Source organism: Cryptomeria japonica, chromosome 11 (genome assembly GCF_030272615.1).
Source record: "Cryptomeria japonica chromosome 11, Sugi_1.0, whole genome shotgun sequence".
In the NCBI taxonomy this organism is placed as follows: Eukaryota; Viridiplantae; Streptophyta; class Pinopsida; order Cupressales; family Cupressaceae; genus Cryptomeria; species Cryptomeria japonica.
In genome coordinates this window covers 614922096-614943319 of record NC_081415.1, presented here as the reverse complement: position 1 = coordinate 614943319, position 21224 = coordinate 614922096, and the positions used below count along the sequence as shown (strand labels likewise).

General features: G+C 38.0%; 1 protein-coding gene across 1 annotated transcript; it reads right to left on the bottom strand.

Moving 5' to 3' along the window:
• Nucleotides 1-10569: 10569 nt before the first annotated feature.
• LOC131860368 (uncharacterized) lies at nucleotides 10570-11484 on the bottom strand. The gene has a single exon (XM_059214768.1). It carries the CDS (start codon nucleotides 11482-11484, stop codon nucleotides 10570-10572), a length of 915 nt encoding a protein of 304 aa, XP_059070751.1.
• Between the last annotated feature and the right edge of the window lie 9740 nt (nucleotides 11485-21224).

Sequence of the window (21224 nt, the reverse complement as noted above, 5' to 3'; positions counted from 1 at the left end):
CGCCAAGATATATGATTCATAATCAGACTCCTGGAGCTCACCAGAAAATTCCACAGAGTAGATCCTCTTGGGGGGTCTTCCGCCATTAGGATCCTTTCCTTTTCCCCACTATCTAAAAATATGAACCCACCTCTTCTCTGGCTTAATGTACATCTGCCACACTAGCTTTGCCCTCATAGCCTCGTTAATAAGTCTCCAATCATGAAGCCCTGTGCCTCCTCCTCCTTTGGGTTTACACACTCTGTCCCAAGCCATGAGCGGGATTTTGTCCTGGTCTTGATTTCCATTCCATAAAAACTTCCTCATCTTCTATTGCATATTCTTAATGACCAAACCAGGGAGTTTAAAATAGGCCATAGGAAAAATAGGCATAGCCGATACAATAGTCTTCAACATTAGAAGATGACCAACCAAAGAGAGCCACTTGCTCTTCCAGCCCTCCATCTTTTCTTTGCACCCATCTAGCAATTCTTTCCAAATTTCTGCCTTGCCAGCTCCAACAAAGAGCGACATACCAAGGAATTTCCTAGGAAGCTAACTGTGTGGGGGAAAAAGCGAGACTAGGTCAACATGCCCTAATCCTACCTTTTGACACACATTTGTGGAATACGAAAGAGCCTAGAGGTATCACACAATTGGCTACTTCTTTTCGTGGAAGAGAGAGCCACAGGCTACCTGTTAGGATTTCTATTCCTTTGTTGCAAATGATAGATAGAATGATGCAAGTTCAACTATTAACCCTAAAGTGTAAGTATGAACTAGTAACAAGATTGAGGAATTGAGATTAAATATTGGAAAGCTGTAAAAAAAAGGACAAGACAAGAATGCAGATGCGTACCCAGAGTTAAAATTTGAGTGAAAATGTTTGGGACGGGGGCGCAGGCGCCACTATCCTGATTCTGCTCCTGAAACTGCTATTTTGCAACCTGAAAAGCTGTCAGAAAAATGCTGAAACTTGCTGTCTGACAGAAGGACCAGGGCGCCTAGCGCCCCTGTCCCAGGGACTAGGGCGCCGAGCACCCTTGTCCTAGCAGGACCAAGGTGCCCCACGCCCCTGTCCTGGTCTTTTTCTCTGCAATTTGGTGTGTAGTTCTGTCTCGGTCTGCTTCTTCCAGATCTGCAACTTGCGGTGTCGTCCGAATTCCGAAACCTGCATTTATATCTGAAAAGGTGTGGTGGGCGGCTAAATAGGGTTTTGCCTTAGTCAAACCCCCGCTTTGGTGATTTCCACCTCCACGAATAGCCAAGTTGTATTGTAAAAGTAGTGTGTGCAGACCTTGTGTGTGTGCAAGATCCTAAAATGCAAGTAAGCAAACTAGAGCAACCTAGAAAGTAAACCCTAATTGCTTGTAAATGATAATGTAAATGATCCAAATCAAGATGTAAAGAGATGTAAAGCATGAATACAAGTGATATAATGAGGCTTATGCAAAGACATGAAAACAACATGAAATCATACCCAACCCCAAGGGAGGGGTACAAGCCAATCTTCAGTCGGTGATCCCCTATTGCTCTTCAATGTCTTCAAAGCCCTAAATGGATGAATGAAATTGATGAATGCTTGATGGATGGATGTTGAATGTTGTTTAAGTCTTCAAAGATCTGCTCTTTCGCTGCATAGAAGGCCCTTGAAACCAAAAATCCCATCCTTTCAAATGAAGAAAGAGAGCTCTGATATATGAAACCCTAGGTCTTAATTTCAACTTTTGGCTAACCTAGAGATTGAATCTCCCACCAATTTCTTGGGGTTAAGCTTTATTTTATGATTGGATCGTGCTCCTAAAATTTTGGGAAAAATGTCCGGGACCATGTGCACGCCGGGCGCCATGGTCCCGACAACTTTTTACCAAATTTTCAGGGCCTTCGGATATGATGATTTTAGAGCGAATCCCGAAGTTACAGCTGATTTCGAGATGTTTTGACCCCCGAAATCAAGCCCCCAAGTTCAAAATAGGACCTAATTAGGGTTTAGATTAAATGATGTATTGGGAGAATAAAATGAAAGGGGCACACTTTAATGAAAAGGGCCCAACTTTATGATATGGGAGATGATAAAATAGAACCCTAGACCTAATTAATTTAATTAATTAAGTGCTAAAGGGGAAATGCAATGCAAAATGCAAACTGCGCCAAGGCGGGTGCTAAACTAGGTGTGAAATTGTACCACCCTAGCCAGTGCGTACAATTTACAATGCTACATTTAGCCCCCACTTTAGCGGTCATATGAACACTACGTGCATATGCAAGCTAAAGTACAGGAAAGTAAACATTATTTGAAAAAGGATATATCCATAAGTTGTCGAACGAAGCCCCCAGCGGTATCTGCAGTACACAGTTAGGAACCGCACCCTACAAAACACACGTTAGATCACAAAATCACCTAATGCTTACTAAGGAAGGTGATGAAAATTCAAGGGTAGCTATATGCCCCCCCCTGTTTCGGCTTGCTAATTTTAGTGAGTTGAAACAGGGTATCATGTTTACCACTTCGAATTGTTAAAGAATATTGATGACAAATGCTCACAAGAAGATTTGATATGAGATCAAAAACTAATGGAGAATCATTTGGTAAGAAAGAGGACTAAATCTCAATTCCAACACAACAAAGAGTGTGAGGATTTGAGAGTTCTCTAACACAAGATGAAGGATGTAAATGGAAACAAAATGCAAAGAGAAGAAAAGAAAGGAAAAAAAGCATGAATACACACATTGGTGATCCATGAGAATAATAGTGAGAGAGAAAACATGGACTTCTCGCCCCTAGATCTTATCTAGGTGATCCATGGGAAAAAGGACATGGAAAACTAGCCCCTAGAGTCTGTCTAGGTGATCCATGTAAGGGAGGAGAGTGAGAAAGCCTAGCCTTATGCCGCTAGTTCCACTCAACCTCGTGCATGTTTGTGTAAGGGAGGTTAGAAGCACCTCATAGGAGTCTATGCCCGAGTATGCTACAACCTGTATATGTATAGTACAAAAGCGTGACATCTCGCTCTAAGAGTCTGTGCTCTGGTTCTGAGAATAATCACCTTGCATAAAAGAAAAAAATGGAGACATCTCACTCTAAGAGTCTGTGCTCTGGTTCCGAGAATGACCCATTGCTCAAAAAGTGTAATGTTTATGTTGTAAAAAAAGTAGAACAAGGATACCTACCTTCATCACAAAAGAAGATACCCCAAAAATGCAACAATGTCATAGATCCAAGCAAGAGAGTTTTGCACTCTTTAAGCAAGGATAAGATAGTTGAAAAAGGGATATCTTGTAGTATGTGTAAAGGAGATCCTTAGAGGAGAAGAGATCTTTGTACAAAAGATACCTATCCCCGAGAGGAATTGTCTAAGAAGAGAATAAGAATGCAATACTTCCTTCTTTTGTGAGGTGAAAGTGATTCTTAATGAAGGATGACATTCTTTTTAACCCAATTGGGAGAGTGAATTCATTATGGATGTATTTTACCAAGTGCAAAAGAGGTTGTAGTCAAGGACTTACACCTCTTGTAAGAGAGAATCCTTGAACAAACAACAACAAATGCATACAAGGAGTAACATCAAGTAATAAAGTTCACACCATCCACGAAAATAGGAAAAAGTGGATCCTTAGAAAAAAAATAAGGAAAGATCATTGCTTCCCAAGGATAAGGACAATGAGAAGGACTTACACAATCTTCTAGGGAGATATTTAGACATAAGCAAAATGTACTACATACTCACATGAGTTCATGCAAGCAAGACATTAGTGTATGTAAAATTCTCCTCACAAGAAGTGGGTAGGATAAGAAAGAGAATACACATCTTCTCCCATATCTAGGAAAAGAGGATTCTAAAGAAAAGATGATCAATATTTCCACACTATTACCCCATAGGAACAAGAGATAACATAGAAACATTAGGCTATTATGTTGCTTCAAAAATATGATTGCACTTGAAATTGTACCATCATGAATGACAATGAGCCCCCAGTAAATGAGCTACCAATGTCACATAATGATGAGCAACATAATAGCCATTAATGTTATTTAAAGACATGATAGATTGAATGAGGTATTTGAATATGACATGTTGAATGCTCAACTATAAGTGAGATCAAAAACATGTATAAAATGATAAAAATTGAAGAAGGAAAGTTACGAGAAATCTTAGAAGAAAGATGAGTGTAATTTATTAGAGCCTTATCCTTGGAGGAAAGGACTTTATGATGAATAGGAGGTAAAGATTCATAAGTGGATCTAGAAATTTGAGGGGAGTCATAAAGAGATTTGTTCATCACCAAGATTTCCTTATGAGGGGAATGAGAGTTGATAGAAGTAGAAGATGATTTAGTTGAAGTGAGATCATCATCACTACTAAATATAGCATTCACACTGAGAGATGGTCTTTTAGATGCTTTGGTGGGCTTATAAAGATTATATCCAAGTCCAAATGAATATTCATGCATGTTATGTTCTAAAGGAACTTTAATTCCTTATTCATTTGCACCACAACCATTTCCACTATAGCCACTCTTAGCCAAAATGTGAAAACCACGACCATAACGATTAGCCATTTCAGAAAGAAAAGGTGGTTTTTCATAAGACAAAGAATCAAATTTTTCAGAATTAGAGGTGTGAGGAGAAGAAGTTTGAGAAGCGGCCACAAAATTATTGCTCATAGCTTCAGGTAAGACTGATTGATCTCTAGTTTCTTCCTTCTTTTTAACTTTAAGCTCTCTAGGAGGAACCCTATACTCACCTAAAAAGGTGGGATTGAAATCAAGAGATCCCCAATCGTCTTCTGCGAGAACCTTCTCAGGATCAAAAGCCTTTTCATGTGTAGATTCAAGTTGAGAAGAATCTTCTTCAGGAACTTCAGACTCATCCAAAGAATTTTGATTATCAGAGGGTGATAATTCATCCATAGGTATCTTGTTTAACGAGTCATCACTAGAAGAGGAAGGCTTAGAAGAACTCCCTTTGGAAGTAGATGTTTGCAAACAAGCTTGAAAATTAGTATCACCTATCAAGGTATATGTCTTATTATTATAAATAAATTTAACTTGTCTATACAATGTAGAGGGGATAGCTTGCATACTGTGAATCCAAGGTCTCCCTAATAACAAGTTGTATGTTAGATTTCTCGACATAACATGGATAGGAGTAGGCAAAGTAACAGGTCCCACTGTGATGGGTAAGGTGATAATACCTAATGAAGACTTAGCCACATTATCAAAGCCTCGAATGGGATGAGAGTCAGGCTCAATAAGGGATGTATCCACATTCATCTTATGCAATAGATTAATGCTACACACATTAAGGCCTGAACCATTATCTACCAGTGTTCGTCTTATAGCAGTGTCATTTATGATAACCACAATCATCAAGGGATCATATTGATGTTCAATTTTCGCTAGTAGGCAACTCATCTTGAGTAAACACAATTTGAGCTTTAGGATTCATCACAGAGTTAACCAAAGACACTATATTACTAGATGTAGTAGGTGGAGGAACATTCAAATCTTTCAAGGCATCTTGTAACATTCCATGATGAGCGGAAGAAGTTTGGATCAAATCCCAAAGGGATATCTTAGCAGGGGTAGCCTTAAGTTGTTCTATAAGATCATAGTCCTTACTAAGCATTTGTGAAATACGAGGAGCTTGAGGAAGAATAGGTTGGGAAGGAGGAACTGAAGTTGGGATAACTGGAGGAGGATTAGGTTGCCTATTGTTTCTTGTGTTATAGGTATGAGCAACCGCATGATAACTCTCTCTAGTCAGTTGCTTAGCATACTCATAAGGGCTCTTAGTAGAATAACCTCCTTGCACAGTAATAATAGGTTTCTTAGGAGTGCAAAAAGAATCATTAGCATAACCACCTTGGACCACTAAGATAGGCTTATTTAAAGGTTGAGAATTTTGAGAAGGACAAGCACCTTGGACAATGAAGAGAGGTTTGTTAGGTGTTTCATTCACATGTATCAAATTGATTAAGGATGGTTTAGAGGAATGAACAAAAGTGTTGGAAGAATTATTGATAGTCTTCTCTTGCACTAAAATCTCATCATGGATTAAATCAATTTTAGGAGAGAGACAAGGGGTAGGCATTGATGTTCTAGTAGGTAGAGTAATACTAGGAAGGGTTATATCATCCTCTATCATCAAAGGATCTACATGGGGAATAAACTCTCTAGGAGAAGGATCAACATTACTCTCTAAAGTCTCACTTTTGAGAGGGAGATCTTTGAAAGAGATGTTAACCATCTTGTTTTGAACTAGGGTTTCCTTATGAGTAGAACCAAGTTGAGGAGAGGGAGATGCTTTATTTTTAGAGGGAGAATAATTGAGATTCAAGGAAGGTGAGAAACTATCAAGGGATTTTTCAATCTTGATTTCATCCCCTTTGGCTAGGGTTCTCTCATGGGATAGAGAATAATCTACACCTTCTTCTAATGGTTCATCCCAAATAGGGAAGTGGTTGAAAGGAATGTTTGAAGCATTGTCAATTTCAGGAGAGGAGATAACATTGTTTATTAATTCCTCATCCTTAGGAGGGAGAGCATCAATAGATGTGTTAAACTCATCCTCTTTCCTCAAAATATGTTCAATATGATCTTTAGGGGAGAGATAATTAAGGAAATTGCTTATTATTTCATCTTCTTTCTCTAAGGGATGCTTATGGGTAAGACAAACTTTAGGAGAAGGGTACGCATTTATCATTAATTCATCATCTCTAGTGGAAATTTTGTTGGAAAAGGAAATGCCATCACTAGGGAATGTAGGGATCATGTCATCTTCTTGCACAAAAGGATCCTCATGAAGGGAGTGTTTTTTAGGAGGAGCATGAACATATTTCTCCAAAGATTCATGCTTAGGAAGGAGATCTTTGAAAGAAGTGTTCATAACCTCTTGTTGCACTAACATGCCCCCATTGGAAGGACCAACTTTAGGAGAAAATAAGTCAATGTCCATCAATACCTTTTCACTTAGAGAGGCATCATGTAGGGAAGGTGAAGTAACATTAAGAAAGGTGTTTATGATATCATTCTCTTCCTCTAGGATAGCTAAATAGGAAGGGCACATTTTAGGAGAATTGTCAAGATCACTCTTAAAGTCTTCATCCTTAGAGCATGGGAGAGTCTCAAAGGGATTGGTAGCAACTATTTTAGGCACTAAAATTTTATTATAGATGGGAAGAGGTTCTTTAGGAGAAGGAAAAATTGAAACAAGGGAAGCTAACCCATTATCACATCTATGAAATGAATGCATCATGACAACAATTTTCCTCTTTCAAATGATAACACATGCAAAATAGAAGGAAATGTTTAATTTCAACCAATGCAAGCACTTAGAATGTAGATTTAGAAAATGAAATTTATGATTCAAATGAGTTCCTAAATCAGATTTGAAATTATTGATCCCAATTAAGCTATCCACAAGTTCAACTTTGAATTGAAAAATTAGGGTTTTAGCAAAAATTTCCTCTAAATTTTTGAATCTTGCAAGAAATTAAAACTTGTAAATACAAATTTGAATTTGAAATAGCATAAACACTCAAATTTGAAAACATAAATCAGAATTAGAGAAGATTGGAGTTCACGTCGGGTTCACCAAAATGTGTGGGGGAAAAAGCAAGACTAGGTCAACATGCCCTAATCCTACCTTTTGACACACATTTGTGGAATACGAAAGAGCCTAGAGGTATCACACAATTGGCTACTTCTTTTTGTGGAAGAGAGAGCCACAGGCTCCCTGTTAGGATTTCTATTCCTTTGTTGCAAATGATAGATAGAATGATGCAAGTTCAACTATTAACCCTAAAGTGTAAGTATGAACTAGTAACAAGATTGCGGAATTGAGATTAAATATTGGAAAGCTGTAAACAAAAGGACAAGACAAGAATGCAGATGCGTACCCAGAGTTAAAATTTGAGTGAAAATGTTTGGAATGGGGGCGCAGGCGCCACTGTCCTGATTCTGCTCGTGAAACTGCTATTTTGCAACTTGAAAAGCTGTCAGAAAAATGCTGAAACTTGTTGTTTGACAGAAGGACCAGGGCGCCCAGCGCCCCTGTCCTAGGGACCAGGGCGCCGAGCGCCCCTGTCCTGGCAGGAACAAGGTGCCCCACGCCCCTGTCCTGGTCTTTTTCTCTGCAATTTGGTGTGTAGTTCTGTCTCGGTCTGCTTCTTCCAGATCTGCAACTTGCAGTGTCGTCCGAATTCCGAAACCTGCACTTATATCTGAAAAGGTGTGGTGGGCGGCTATATAGGGTTTTGCCTTAGTCAAACCCTTGCTTTGGTGATTTCTACCTCCACGAATAGCCAAGTTGTATTGTAAAAGTAGTGTGTGCAGACCTTGTGTGTGTGCAAGATCCTAAAATGCAAGTAAGCAAACTAGAGCAACCTAGAAAGTAAACCCTAATTGCTTGTAAATGATAATGTAAATGCTCCAAATCAAGATGTAAAGAGATCTAAATTATGAATACAAGTGATATAATGAGGCTTATGCAAAGACATGAAAACAACATGAAATCATACCCAACCCCAAGGGAGGGGTACAAGCCAATCTTCAGTCGGTGATCCCCTATTGCTCTTCAATGTCTTCAAAGCCCTAAATGGATGAATGAAATTGATGAATGCTTGATGGATGGATGTTGAATGTTGTTGAAGTCTTCAAAGATCTACTCTTTCGCTGCATAGAAGGCCCTTGAAACCAAAAATCCCATCCTTTCAAATGAAGAAAGAGAGCTCTTATATATGAAACCCTAGGTCTTAATTTCAACTTTTGGCTGACCTAGAGATTGAATCTCCCGCCAATTTCTTGGGGTTAAGATTTATTTTATGATTGGATCGTGCTCCTAAAATTTTGGGAAAAATGTCCGGGACCATGTGCACGCCGGGCACCATGGTCCCAACAACTTTTTACCAAATTTTCAGGGCCGTCGGATATGATGATTTTAGAGCGAATCTCGAAGTTATAGCTGATTTCGAGATGTTTTGACCCCCGAAATCAAGCCCCCAAGTTCAAAATAGGACCTAATTAGGGTTTAGATTAAATGATGTATTGGGAGAATAAAATGAAAGGGGCACGCTTTAATGAAAAGGGCCCAACTTTATGATATGGGAGATGATAAAACAGAACCCTAGACCTAATTAATTTAATTAATTAAGTGCTAAAGGGGAAATGCAATGCAAAATGCAAACTACGCCAAGGCGGGTGCTAAACTAGGTGTGAAATTGTACCACCCTAGCCAATGCGTACAATTTACAACGCTACACTAACCGATCTTAATCCCAAACAGTCTGGCGATTGCTCTTTGTGACCCAACTTTAGCGTTGAAGAAAAATATTTTTGATTTATCCCAATTAATTTCCTGTCCAGTAGCCCAACTATATCTATCCAATACTTTCTTGATAACGATTGCTTCATGCATTGAGGCCACTCCAAAATGACAAGTATCATCAGCAAACTACGAATAAGCTATGGAATCCACCCCTCATGCAATCTCAATGCCTTTCCACATCCCCTGAGAATGCTTTTGAGCAATCAACCGACCAAGAACTTTTGCCATTAGAATAAAGAGAAAGGGGGATATTGGACCCCCTTGCTAAATGCCCCTTGAAGTGGGAAAGAAATCTTGAGGATTGCCATTGACTAAAACCAAGGCTGAGAACTGCATAATCATACTAGAAATCCACTTAATCCAAGCCTTACAAAACCCAAACCTTACTAACACAACCATCAGGAAGGACCTATCAACTCTATCGTAGGATTTCCGAATATCTAACTTAAGGATAATTCTTCTCTGCCTACTCTTCATGGCTATGTGTATCACCTCATGGGCCACAATAACCCCATCCACAATGTTCCACCCTGGGGTAAAACCTCTCTATTCACAAGAAATCTGCTTTTCTAAAATCAATTTGAGCCTGTTAGTAGCAACTTTTGTTACAATTTTATAAATAGTGTTACACAATGAAATTGGATGAAATTCTTCAAACCCAGCCGGCTTGGATTTCTTGGGAATAAGCGCCACCAGAGTACAGTTGAATTCCTTCAAAATAAATCCCCTTGACCTTGACTCTTCGACCACTTCTAAAAGCTCTCCACCAATCACATCCCAAAAGAACTGGTAAAAGAAAGCCTGAAACCTGTCTGGGCCTGGTGCTTTCTCCCCACCTAGACCAAAAACAATAGCTTTCACTTCCTTCAACGAGACTGGTTCCTCAAGCATCCTATTATCATCCTTAGAGACTATGGGAGGAATTAACTCTAAAAATTTGGTTTGCAAGAATGCTTGACTAGCCCCATCCCTCCTCAAAAGATTACCAAAGAAGTCCACCGCCTCCTGATTAATGTGATCTGGGTCCTCGGTAGATGTGCCATCCATGAGTCTCATGGAGAGGATCCTATTAAGGAATCTCCTTGCCTTCACCAAACTATGAAATTTTTTTGTGTTTCTATCACCTGATTTAAGCCAGTTCTCTCGCAATTTTTGCTTCCATTAAATCTCCTCCCTCTGCAAAACTTCCCCATATCTACTAAGAAAACAATTCTCCATGAGGAAATCCACTTCATCCATGCCTTCGGCCAAAAATTTTGCTGTCAGAGCCCCCAGATCCCCTTGAATCCTTTTGTTTTCATCAATATACCGAACACATCCTTGTTCCAAGATTTCAGTTTCTGTTTCCCATATCTAAGATTCTTGAAGAAATTAAAGGCCAAGAGGCCTTCCACCACCTGATCTCTAAATCCCGGCTCCCTTAACCACATTTTTTCCACCTTGAAAGGGCACCAAAGTGGAATACCATCTTTTTGCACAACCAAAGAGATCGGGAAATGGTCTGAACTTGAATTTGCTAAAAATTCTGCCTCAAAGACCAAGGGAGCCAAATTCCAATCCCCTACAAGGAAGAACCTATCTAGTTTCTCAACTATGTTGGAAAATCCCCACCATCTATTTGTCCAACTAAAGCTCCCCCCTTTAGCAACCACTTCAAACAGGGCATTAGAATCCACAAATGTCTGAAAGTCCGATTGCGTCCTGCATATCCTACTCACCCCTCCACGCTTTTTTGAGAAAGAAAGAGTGGCATTGAAATCCCCATAAATAATAGCTAAGGCTGACCTCACCTCCATTAAAAGCTTGGAGATATCCTCCCATAACCGACACTTCTCTGCAGCCAATGTGGGTCCATAGACGTTGATGAGGAAACAAGAAAAATTAATGATCTTCGAAATCACCTTAACCATCTGCCAATGTTTAGAGAAAGAAACAACGTCCACCTGAACTACCAATGGATTCCACAAAATGCCTAGCCCTCCTGAGGTCCCTTCTGAGTCCACAAAGAAACCATACCACCTCTGCCTAACACCAAAAACTCTAGCTGCATCTTCTCTTCCCAATTTTATTTCCTCAATACAAATTATTTTCAGCTTAACCTGATCAAATCCTCTTTTGATCAGGTGTCTCTTGTCAGGGGCATTGTAGCCCCTTACATTCCAAGTTAGGAACTTCATTGCTGCCTAGGAGAGAACAAGTCTCTCCCAGATCGAAGTAGTCTTGTCTGACCCTTCATATTGCCTGCTTCCTCAAGCAGCTTCTACCTAGTTTTCCTTCCTCTCAAATTCCCTTTGGACTTAGAGGGATTTGTTTTGGTCTATTTGATGGTTCTAATATCTGTCTCCCCTAACTCAACAGGCAGCCCCAAAGAATCATCGCTTAACCCATCCTCCTCATCTGACTCCAACTCTGCTGGAAGGCCATTATCTACCTTACCCAGGGACATGTGGATGTCTTTGAAGCAAGTAACTTTTTCCTCTGCACTCCCAGCTAAAGCATCTGAAAGATGATTCTCTAGAGGCTTTACACTCAATCCCTTCTCTAGGTTCTCCAGCCTAGTCTCAGAAGTATAGTAAAACCTGTGCTGAGAAGGAATCCCCCTACCTACTGCAAAATCATGACTCAAAGACACAAGATCAGCTTCTGCTGTCGTTCCTTATATGTGGAAGCAAGCGTCCCCACACTCTTCACTATTAGCTTGGCGTACCTGCACCCCTTCAGTACATCCTGCCAGATTTTGAGGGCGGTCCACAGAAATCTCTCCCAATTTGCCATTTGCGACCGCATCAACCTCACCTCCAAAAGGACCAGAGACCTTCAACAACGCTTCTTGAAGAGGGCAAGAATCCAATGGCACTATCAACCCACCTAAAAATTTAGAACTATGATGAAGTTTCCCAACCACTGAAATGGCCTGATCCGAACATTGGATGGCATCTATGTGACCAGATGGCTACTTCGTCACCTTTGATCTTGCTATCAACTGCTCCTCCAAAGCGCAGTCTGACCTTCCCTTCCCCTTCTGGCCTGCCCGACAATCACAATCCTCGTGTCCTCAATCTTTGCAGAGTTTACACTTAACCATAATTTCTTCAGCTTCGATCTCTTGTCTCCAAAGACCCTCTAGTGATCTAAGCTCAACGGTCTTCGGAAGCCCTGGGTGTGGTTTCCACATGACACAGATTTTGGCATACATGCATGAGTTCAATTTGTCAATCGCTTCATCCAACTTAATGAATCTCCCTAACTTATCACTAATGCTCTTTAAAACTTCCTCCTTCCAATACTCATGCGGGAGATTGTAGAGCCTGATCCAAACAAGAATTTCCTCTACGGTGTCTTGTCAAGGGTCAAAGTTAGGGATCCAGTCCTTTATATAAAACCCTAATCCCATCATCAAAAATGACCCAGAATTCATCACCGCAATCTTCTCCTCAGCTATCCCAGCGATGATAAGGAAAAACCCATTTGTTAGGGTTTTAATCTCAAAGTGGCTCCCCCATTCTTCATCGACCCAGGTCCTAATTTTTTGGAAAAGTCGACCAATCCCCTCCCCACTTTAAGAAGAAAGCTCTGGCTCGCAAGACTTCTACCGATTCCTTCTAAGCCTCCAAGTCAATGCAAATGCCGACAGTTCTCTTTTTCAGAGATTTCTGGTTTCTCACCAGTGATAAGAGAAGAAGCCAGAACCTTTTTCCTCAATCTCTCTTCCATCTGCTACTTGCTCCATTTCGGGAAGTTTAGAAATCGTGAATGCCCCCATTTGGTTTTGTCGTGCTCAAAAGGGAATCTAGTTTCACCAAAACTAGCTCCCTCCCTCCTCCTTCGTCTCGTGTCCTGCCACTGCCACTGGTTTGATCACAGTGGATACCAGGGCCACTTTTTTTCCATTCTTCTTGGTCCATTTCTCTTCTCCTAAAGCCAATCTTCCTCCTGTGCTCCATTTCTCTTCTCCAAAACAATCTTAAAATTTGAGGTAAATAATGGTTTGAACCAAGGATGTAAGCACTACAGGCAAGAAGCCCCACTATTTCTCCAAGGTTCTCCCCAAGGTAAGGGTACTCCATTTTTAACATGGTAGAGACGAACCCGTGGGGGTTTGAACCTAGGTTGTAGGTACTACAGGCAAGAGACGAACCCGTGGGGGTTTGTCATTCCCTTTGGTTTTCAATGAATTTTGTCTGAGGAAAGAAAGTTTTTAAAAAAAATTAGATTTGATACTCTCTGTTTTGTCACAGAGATTTTGTTAAAAAAATAAATTTTTTTACTAGTAGTTTTAATGTTTCATTGTTTTTTGCTTTAAAAAAAATATAATAAAAAAAAAAATTTAGAAATTGGGTTGCATGGCGGGGAGCTGGGCTCGACCCAGCCACACACCCAACAGCTGAAGCTACTACTACACATATGTGGTAGCATGCAAAGCTACTGCTACTACACAACAGTGGGTCGTGGGCCCCACCATTTATGGTTCATGTTTCTTTTTTTTAATTAATTAATTAATTAATTTTTATTATTATTTAATAATTAAAGTTTTTTTTTATATATTAAAAAAAAATCATGATATCAATACAATATGGTATTTTAAGAAGTATTTGTGATTAATAAATATTAATTATATAAAGTTAGTATTTTATTAATTATTAATAGTTAATAATTATATATATATATATATATATATAGTAGTTTTATTAATTTATTAATAGTTTAATAAAATGGTCTAAATTTCTAAATTAGATGATGCCATAGAATAAATGTGCTATTTAATTGGGGGTGTTTGTTCTTTATTCATTGGGATTTTTGTTGGTTCAAATTAAAAGAATTAGATTGATTATTATGATTAGTTAGATTTCTAGTCCTATTAGTGCAATGATGACTTGAATTTCTCGTAGTTTTCAAGGTGATGCTTTGTTTATTTAGACGATGAAATTACAAGTATATATGATGCTGTTGTTTTCAAAGATTGACTGTGTTGGGACTTAGTGAATTTAGCTTTTCTTGCAAGGGGTTTAATTGGTTGTTATCCCTCGATCTTGTCAGTCATCCTGTTGTGACATATTTTGTATCTTTTGACCAAGTAATGTAGTATGAGCTCGTTGTCTTAACCATGTAGTGCTTATTCCTTATGGTTAATCAGGGGTTAGTATGTCTTTGTTTTTGGCCACTTGTTTTTGGATAGTGGTGTTATGGCTGTCTGTTTCGCCATAGGGTCCTCGTAGAGTGACCATGTTCGTTTAGTGCTCTTTGAGAGAGGGGCTTTGGAGTGGGGGCCGCACCCGAAGTGGTTGGTAGGATAACCCCTCGAAAGTCAGTTAATAAGTGATAACCTAAGAATTGATTAGGGGGTGGGTAGTTTTAATATGCATTAAGATATTGTACCCTGTGCATGGTGGAGTGCTCGTATAGGCTCAAGATGTAGTGGTAAGGCTTGGAATGGCAAATCGATGACCTTGTCTCCACGAAGGGTTGGTAGGGTCCGCATGAGACTTAGATCCAGAGCCGAGGGTTCGGGAAAGGTTACCACGATAACCCAGGATGGGGGCCAGGACCTATGGAGGCCTGCCTACAGTAACCATCATAATCTATGCGATGAAACTCCCTCTTTAGGGTCACTAGTGTATTGTGATGTCGAGTCACTTGGAGTATTGTGGAGTCATATTGTACAGTCGTCCTTGTCTTATTTATGCTTTCTTGAGGGTCCTCTGCTATCTCTTAGCACTGTGGGGTGATTCCATTTTGGGATCACATGGTCGGGTGGTAGTGGCACTTCCCATCGAATATTCTTGTTCGTACCTTCATGTGAGGATTGGCTTCGCAGTGTTCCTGTGGTTCGTGACTCATGCTCTATCTCATGTTGGAGATTATTACTCTTTGGAGACCTATGTGGTCAATTGTATTAATGAATTTATGTAACCTTGTATTTGATAAAGTTGTTAACTTTGAATGTATTATTGAAAGCCATGTATTTTATGGTCAATGTAATCCTAGGAGTTGGATGTTATTTATCAGCTTTCTATATGATTTGTGTAAATGCTTAATTTAAGAGAAAATTATATTGTTACTCCTTCAATCTTTAAATGGTGCAATCTGTTATTGTATATGGTTTTAAATGTTCAATGAGTAATGATGGATAATTGGATTAATTGTAATTATGAAATTTAACTTTTAGTTTAATTCTTCGTTGGTAACCCTTTAGGAATTCTAGAGTAAGTGTTCCATTTGTACTATTATTGTGCAATGTAGTAATTAATGCACTTAATGTGATTTATACTTTTAATTTTTTTATTTATTTCACCCTTAGTTGCCTTGATGTGTGTTTATTCCTTTGGGGTTCCTTGCAGGGCATTACAATTACCCCCTTAGGATGAGTCCATCAAGATTAACATTGATTCCTCCTCTAGGGGTAATCTGGGTCCTGCTGGGATTGGTGATGTTAATAGGGATCGTATGGGGGATGTGGTTTTCTTCTTTTCAGTGTATAGAGGGCAGAAGTCTAATAGTTTTAAGTAGGGATTAGCAATTTTCTATGCCCCAGAGCATGCTTTTGAGTTGGGGTGGCGTAAGGTTATCTGTAGTGTCCACCCTTGCTCGGACATATATTTAATTTTGATAGACATACTTAGAACTTTATTTTATGCATGATGGATATGTTTAGACATGATTAGACATATTTCATGCTATGGATTATGTTCATGATCAAGATATGATACTTTATATGTTTTAGTTGATGAGTATAATGATAGATACCATGTGGATTTATACTATTTTATGATGATGTTATCTTGATGATTATATGATTTGATGGTTTTACATGCATTCATATGTATTACATGGATTACACTGTTTATGCCTTGATGATTCTTAGTAGTACTAACCCTAACCTTTGATTATATGTATGCATGATGATCACTAGTTGTACATTGTTTGACTGTATTCGTGGGGAATCAACGTCACATCACTGATTACGAGTGGGATGTGTATATATATATATATATATATATATATATATATGTAGGTGTCAGACATCTATTCCTCCTGGGAAACCAGGTGCGAGCGTGTCTTTTTCCAATGGTAAATATGTGGTTTGGAGATGACGACAATTCCCCTTTCCCACTTTAGGTTTAAGCTGACATTTGTGTGGTTGTTAGTGTTGGCATATTCGCCATGTCAGTTGTCAATTGGTCGCCTTGATCGTGAGTATGTGGTATGAATTAGTTTCTTATGTGATTTATATGATTAGATTAATTATTTTAATAATTATTTTGTGATCATCTGGTTATCTTGGTTTATTGATTTAATTGGTTTTGGATTATTGATATTTATTTATTAAGGTTGTTTGAAATTTATTTAATATTTAATTGCTTCATCTATTTATTTGTAATTATTAATTTCCTATATATATATATATCAATGTCTTGGTTTGAATATTATTTTATAATGTTGGTACTTTAATTATTGAACTTTAATAATTATTTATGACCTTACCTTTGTGATTTATTAAATATTGAATTGGTGTTCTTTTTATTTAGTAAATGTTTAATATTTATTTGGGGGAAATAAAACTATAAGTTAAAATAAATAAATATAATTACCCCCACTTGTGATATTAATACATTCTATTTTCTCTCTTTTGATTTTAAAATTTCCATTGGAAAGTCAATGGTTGGGGGAATAAAATAAAATATTTCTAACCCTAAGTTTTGAAATAATCTCATTGGCTGGAATTTTGGCTAGCGTTTTTGAGTATTGGCTTTGTTTTTTATTCTCTTGCCGTGAAGTTTTACAGCTTCTTCTTGGATGTTTTTTCTCCTGTAAAAAAAATTCTTGCTCTTCTGAATTTTTTTTGGTTTGATCTTGGAGTATGGATTGGTTGGGATTTGCTGGTTGCTAAAGGAGTGAGGAGGCTCTTCTTCAACCTCTTGTTTTTCCATTACATAGGGTGAAGGTCGGTGATCTGTAGCCCTTGTTTTCTCTCTGTACTTTGGATTTTGTGTCTTCTTTGTGAATGTTTTTTCTTGTTGGGAATTTGGGGAAAATTTATTTGTATTACTTATATTCTTGTTTCAATGAATAAAGGGGGAAAATTTATTTGTGCATATATTGAGTTGCTTGCCGTATGCATTTTTAGTTGCCTGTAGAATGTTGGTCACAACAATGGCCTTATCTCTGTACATTTTTTGTTTAAGGCTGAATAACTATTGTTATTTTATTCATACCATTGGAATCATTTTGGGATAAGCTATATTGGGTGTGCGTATTCATAGTTTTGTTGTAGAGAGATTTATTTCTTGTGAAATCTCACTCTTCACTTAGCCCTTTTCATTTTGTTGGTTCCTAAGTGTTGTTAGGACTGGGAAACCCTGTCAATACCTACTTTGTGCATTTCTTTCAAGTGTTGAATTTGTTTTCTTAGCCATAAAGTCTTATGCGTCGCAACCTATATTTTATGTTTGCATTGTATTTGTTGATCTTATGTACAGGTCTGCAACTTTCTATCAAACGTGTCTCAAAAATTATCAATTGGATTTGCATGAAATTTATTGGGTTTGTTTGCCTTGTAGTATTCTAAACTCTTAAAATCGTGAAATTTGCGATCTGGGTTTTTAAGTTATGACTAAAACACTACGATTGTGTTTTTAGAGTTTTCTGACATTTTTGCTTATTTTGATTTGTTTCTTTTAGTCATCTTTTTTGTACCAGAGGCTAGGCTATGATGTATTTATTTCTTTGTGTTTCAAATTTCCCTATGCTCAATTTTATGGTTTTGTGTTGTTTTATGAGCTCTTGATCATCATATTTTAGTGCTTATGGGTTCCTCTCATGTAGAGATGCCATGAGAGAAGGCTGCATCTGGTTGTTGTTGATACTAGCAAGTGTATGACCTTTCTATGATTTTTATTATGTCTTTTTAGCAGCTTATTATGGCCTTGTTTATTGGCCCTTGTTTTATGATTGCTTGCCAAGAGGTCCCCTTGCTTATTCTCCTTATTGTTGTATCCTTGTTTCATGTTTCTTCCTCACGTATATGTTCATGTGGAATGTTTAGGCTGCATGATATGAATCTCTTTTCAGTTTGTATACTTTCTTTTAGGACCTCTTGGGAATGTTACTTTTGTATGGGTCCATGATAGGGGGAGTGGGCTTCCTAGTGATGACCGGGGTCACGAGAGAAAGACTCTCATGAGGTTCCTTGTAAGGATGGATGAAGTCTAGACTGCTAGACCACAAGGGGGTTTTCCTTGCATTGTAAAACAAGTGTTAACCTAAAATGAATATGGGATGGGTAGTTATCAAACTAATAATATAATAATTTGATTTAGCCTCATGGCCTAGTCCTAGGGAGGATGTTTTAGGATAGGCATGAGAAGGCCGTGAAGATGGTAAGCTAATATCCCTTAGTCTCTCATAGGTTGAGATGGCTCCACATGTCCATCAAGCTAGTGCCTTGTTGTTATGTTATGTGGATGGAATGTGATGACACTCCACTCCTACATTTGTCCCCTTGTTATTGGTTGCATTTGCATTCTTACCTTGTTTGAATTGATAGCCTCTAGGATTTTCCTTATTGTGTTGTTTGTATTTGTCCATGCATGAGAGTCTATGCTATGGTCTAGCCCTTGGTATTAAGTGTCAACCTTAGATTTAGAGTGTGCATTGGGACTTAGTGTCATCTCCTAACATGGGGGGTGGTTCCTTGTAGGTTCTACATTGTTCGAGAGGTTGGTTCTTTTTACCATTGGGGTTTTTCCCTTGCTTGTTGGTGTTCTTCTCTTAGTGCATGGATTGGATCTTCATTTTGATGGCAAACGATCTCCATGGAAGCTGATATATGTATTTAGATTTATAGTGGTTGGAGTGATTCTTTTGTAATACTCATTGATGTATATGAAAATAAAATGTAAACACTTGAAATAGTTATAGGAGAACATTTATACTTGTGCTAAATGAGCTATGCTCATGTTGTAGTGACTATGTAGTGAGATTGTAAGTATTCAAGTGATATTGATATGTTATGTAATTGATGTATGGCTATGTTCTAATGGAATAAAGAAATGATTCTTTAGCTTATTTTATCATGTTATGCTTCAATGTTGGAAGTAGACTTAGTTATGGAAATGGATTAATTTCATAAGATTGTTAAAGACTCACAACTAGATAATGGAAATATTGAACACGAGAACCTCAAACATATGATATGATTAATGGGATAAAGAACCATAATGAATGCATGAAATGGTTAGAGGTAGAAAACATGCTACTGAACAAACGACCTTAGACAACAACATGGAAGCTAAACAAGACATGTGGCTGAAATTAGATTATTACTAATGAAGAATAATATCACTAAGGAGGCATAATTGATATGATGGCATTAATAGGATAATTGCAATAAAATATATCATGTATAGTTAATGACAACACTCTCATAGTTGCATTGAAAAGTTAGGATGCATTTCATAGTAGTAATAAGTGCAAATGGCATATAGTGCTATGCATTATGCATGTGGGAAGCATCAAAGATGTTATCATAATAGGAGTAGGAACTCATATGCAACATGCAATGGTAAGAGATATATGCATTATGTAAGGTCAAAAAGAAGAAGTTAGACATAGCATAATGCATCAAGGATTCATGTTAATTAATGATCATGCACTAGGAGATGGATTGTCATGATATATTCATTATGTTCTTAAGGTATGAAATGGTTAAGGGATTAGGAATATTTCGATTTGGTGTTTAAAATGAACTTTAGGCTAAAGGGGATAGGCTTGCATTATATCACATGGATTAGAGAGGCTAGTAGAATGCATCATGAAAGATAATTATGTGGATTTTCATATGAGCATAGATGGGTATTAGTGGACATTATATGTTATATAGAAAATGGATCAATAATAGATTAGATTGCATCCATGATCATGTAGTTGTATGTCATGAAATAGATAGTTAGCTAGAGTGCATTTATGCATATGCATGATAATAATGGATAAGTAAAGTTAGCTCATGATATTTCACGATAGCTAAAGATTACTCTCAATGTTTAATAATGTTAGTGAGTAGATGTTGTTGTTAAAATTTAAAGTAATGGTGTTAATGTACCCTAGGGAATCAACATGGTATCATAATGTAAATTCCTCTTGCGTAAGAACTTATTAAGATAAACCAAAGAGTAAGATGAGAACATTAAGGTGAAACTAAGTTAATCAAAGCTTAATCATATTGATAATATGTTAAGTGACATTAGTTTATTAAACAAAAAAATTTATTAGACCTCTTAGAGTAGTTTGACTTTATTTCTCTAGGGTATTCTAGCGAGCATTACATTATCTGCCAATCGGATTCACATATTATTGTTAACTTGCTGATTGTGTAGAAGGTGAGTGGGATTAATTGGCAGCTGGTAGGGATTGTTCACCAGATCTTGCAAATTAGTGCTATGATGGAGAATTTGCCTTTCATCCATATTCCTCGTGAATGAAATAGAGCATTTGATTGTTTGGATAAGTGGGCCTCGGAACATGGTGATGATTGGAAAGTTGAGGGTTGGGAGCATTTTTCCCCGGATTACTGTCAAGACTTGCATAAGATCTTTGTTGAGGATATGGATAGTTATGAAGCTGGTTGATTTTTGATTGGACTTGTTGTTCTCTTCTGGAGCTTGGAGATTCTGATTTTCTTATGTAATTCTTGGTTCTGATTATTAATCCCCCGAGATGTGATCTCATCGCATGCCCTTCTTAGCAGATTTTTTTTTCAGCAGCATGCTAAACTCCCCCATTAATTATGAGAAGATGTGAAAATGAAGTGTGCCTCGATATGGAGCAGTTGAAAGGATGCTAAGCCGTAAGGATGACATACAACACATGGTCTGGGATGACCATAACTCATTCGTTGAATCTGTTCTGAGAAGACAATAGA

Bases quoted from the DNA above. Each gene is read 5' to 3' on its own strand.
- LOC131860368 (XM_059214768.1), bottom strand. From the start codon at position 11,484: ATGAAGTTCCTAACTTGGAATGTAAGGGGCTACAATGCCCCTGACAAG.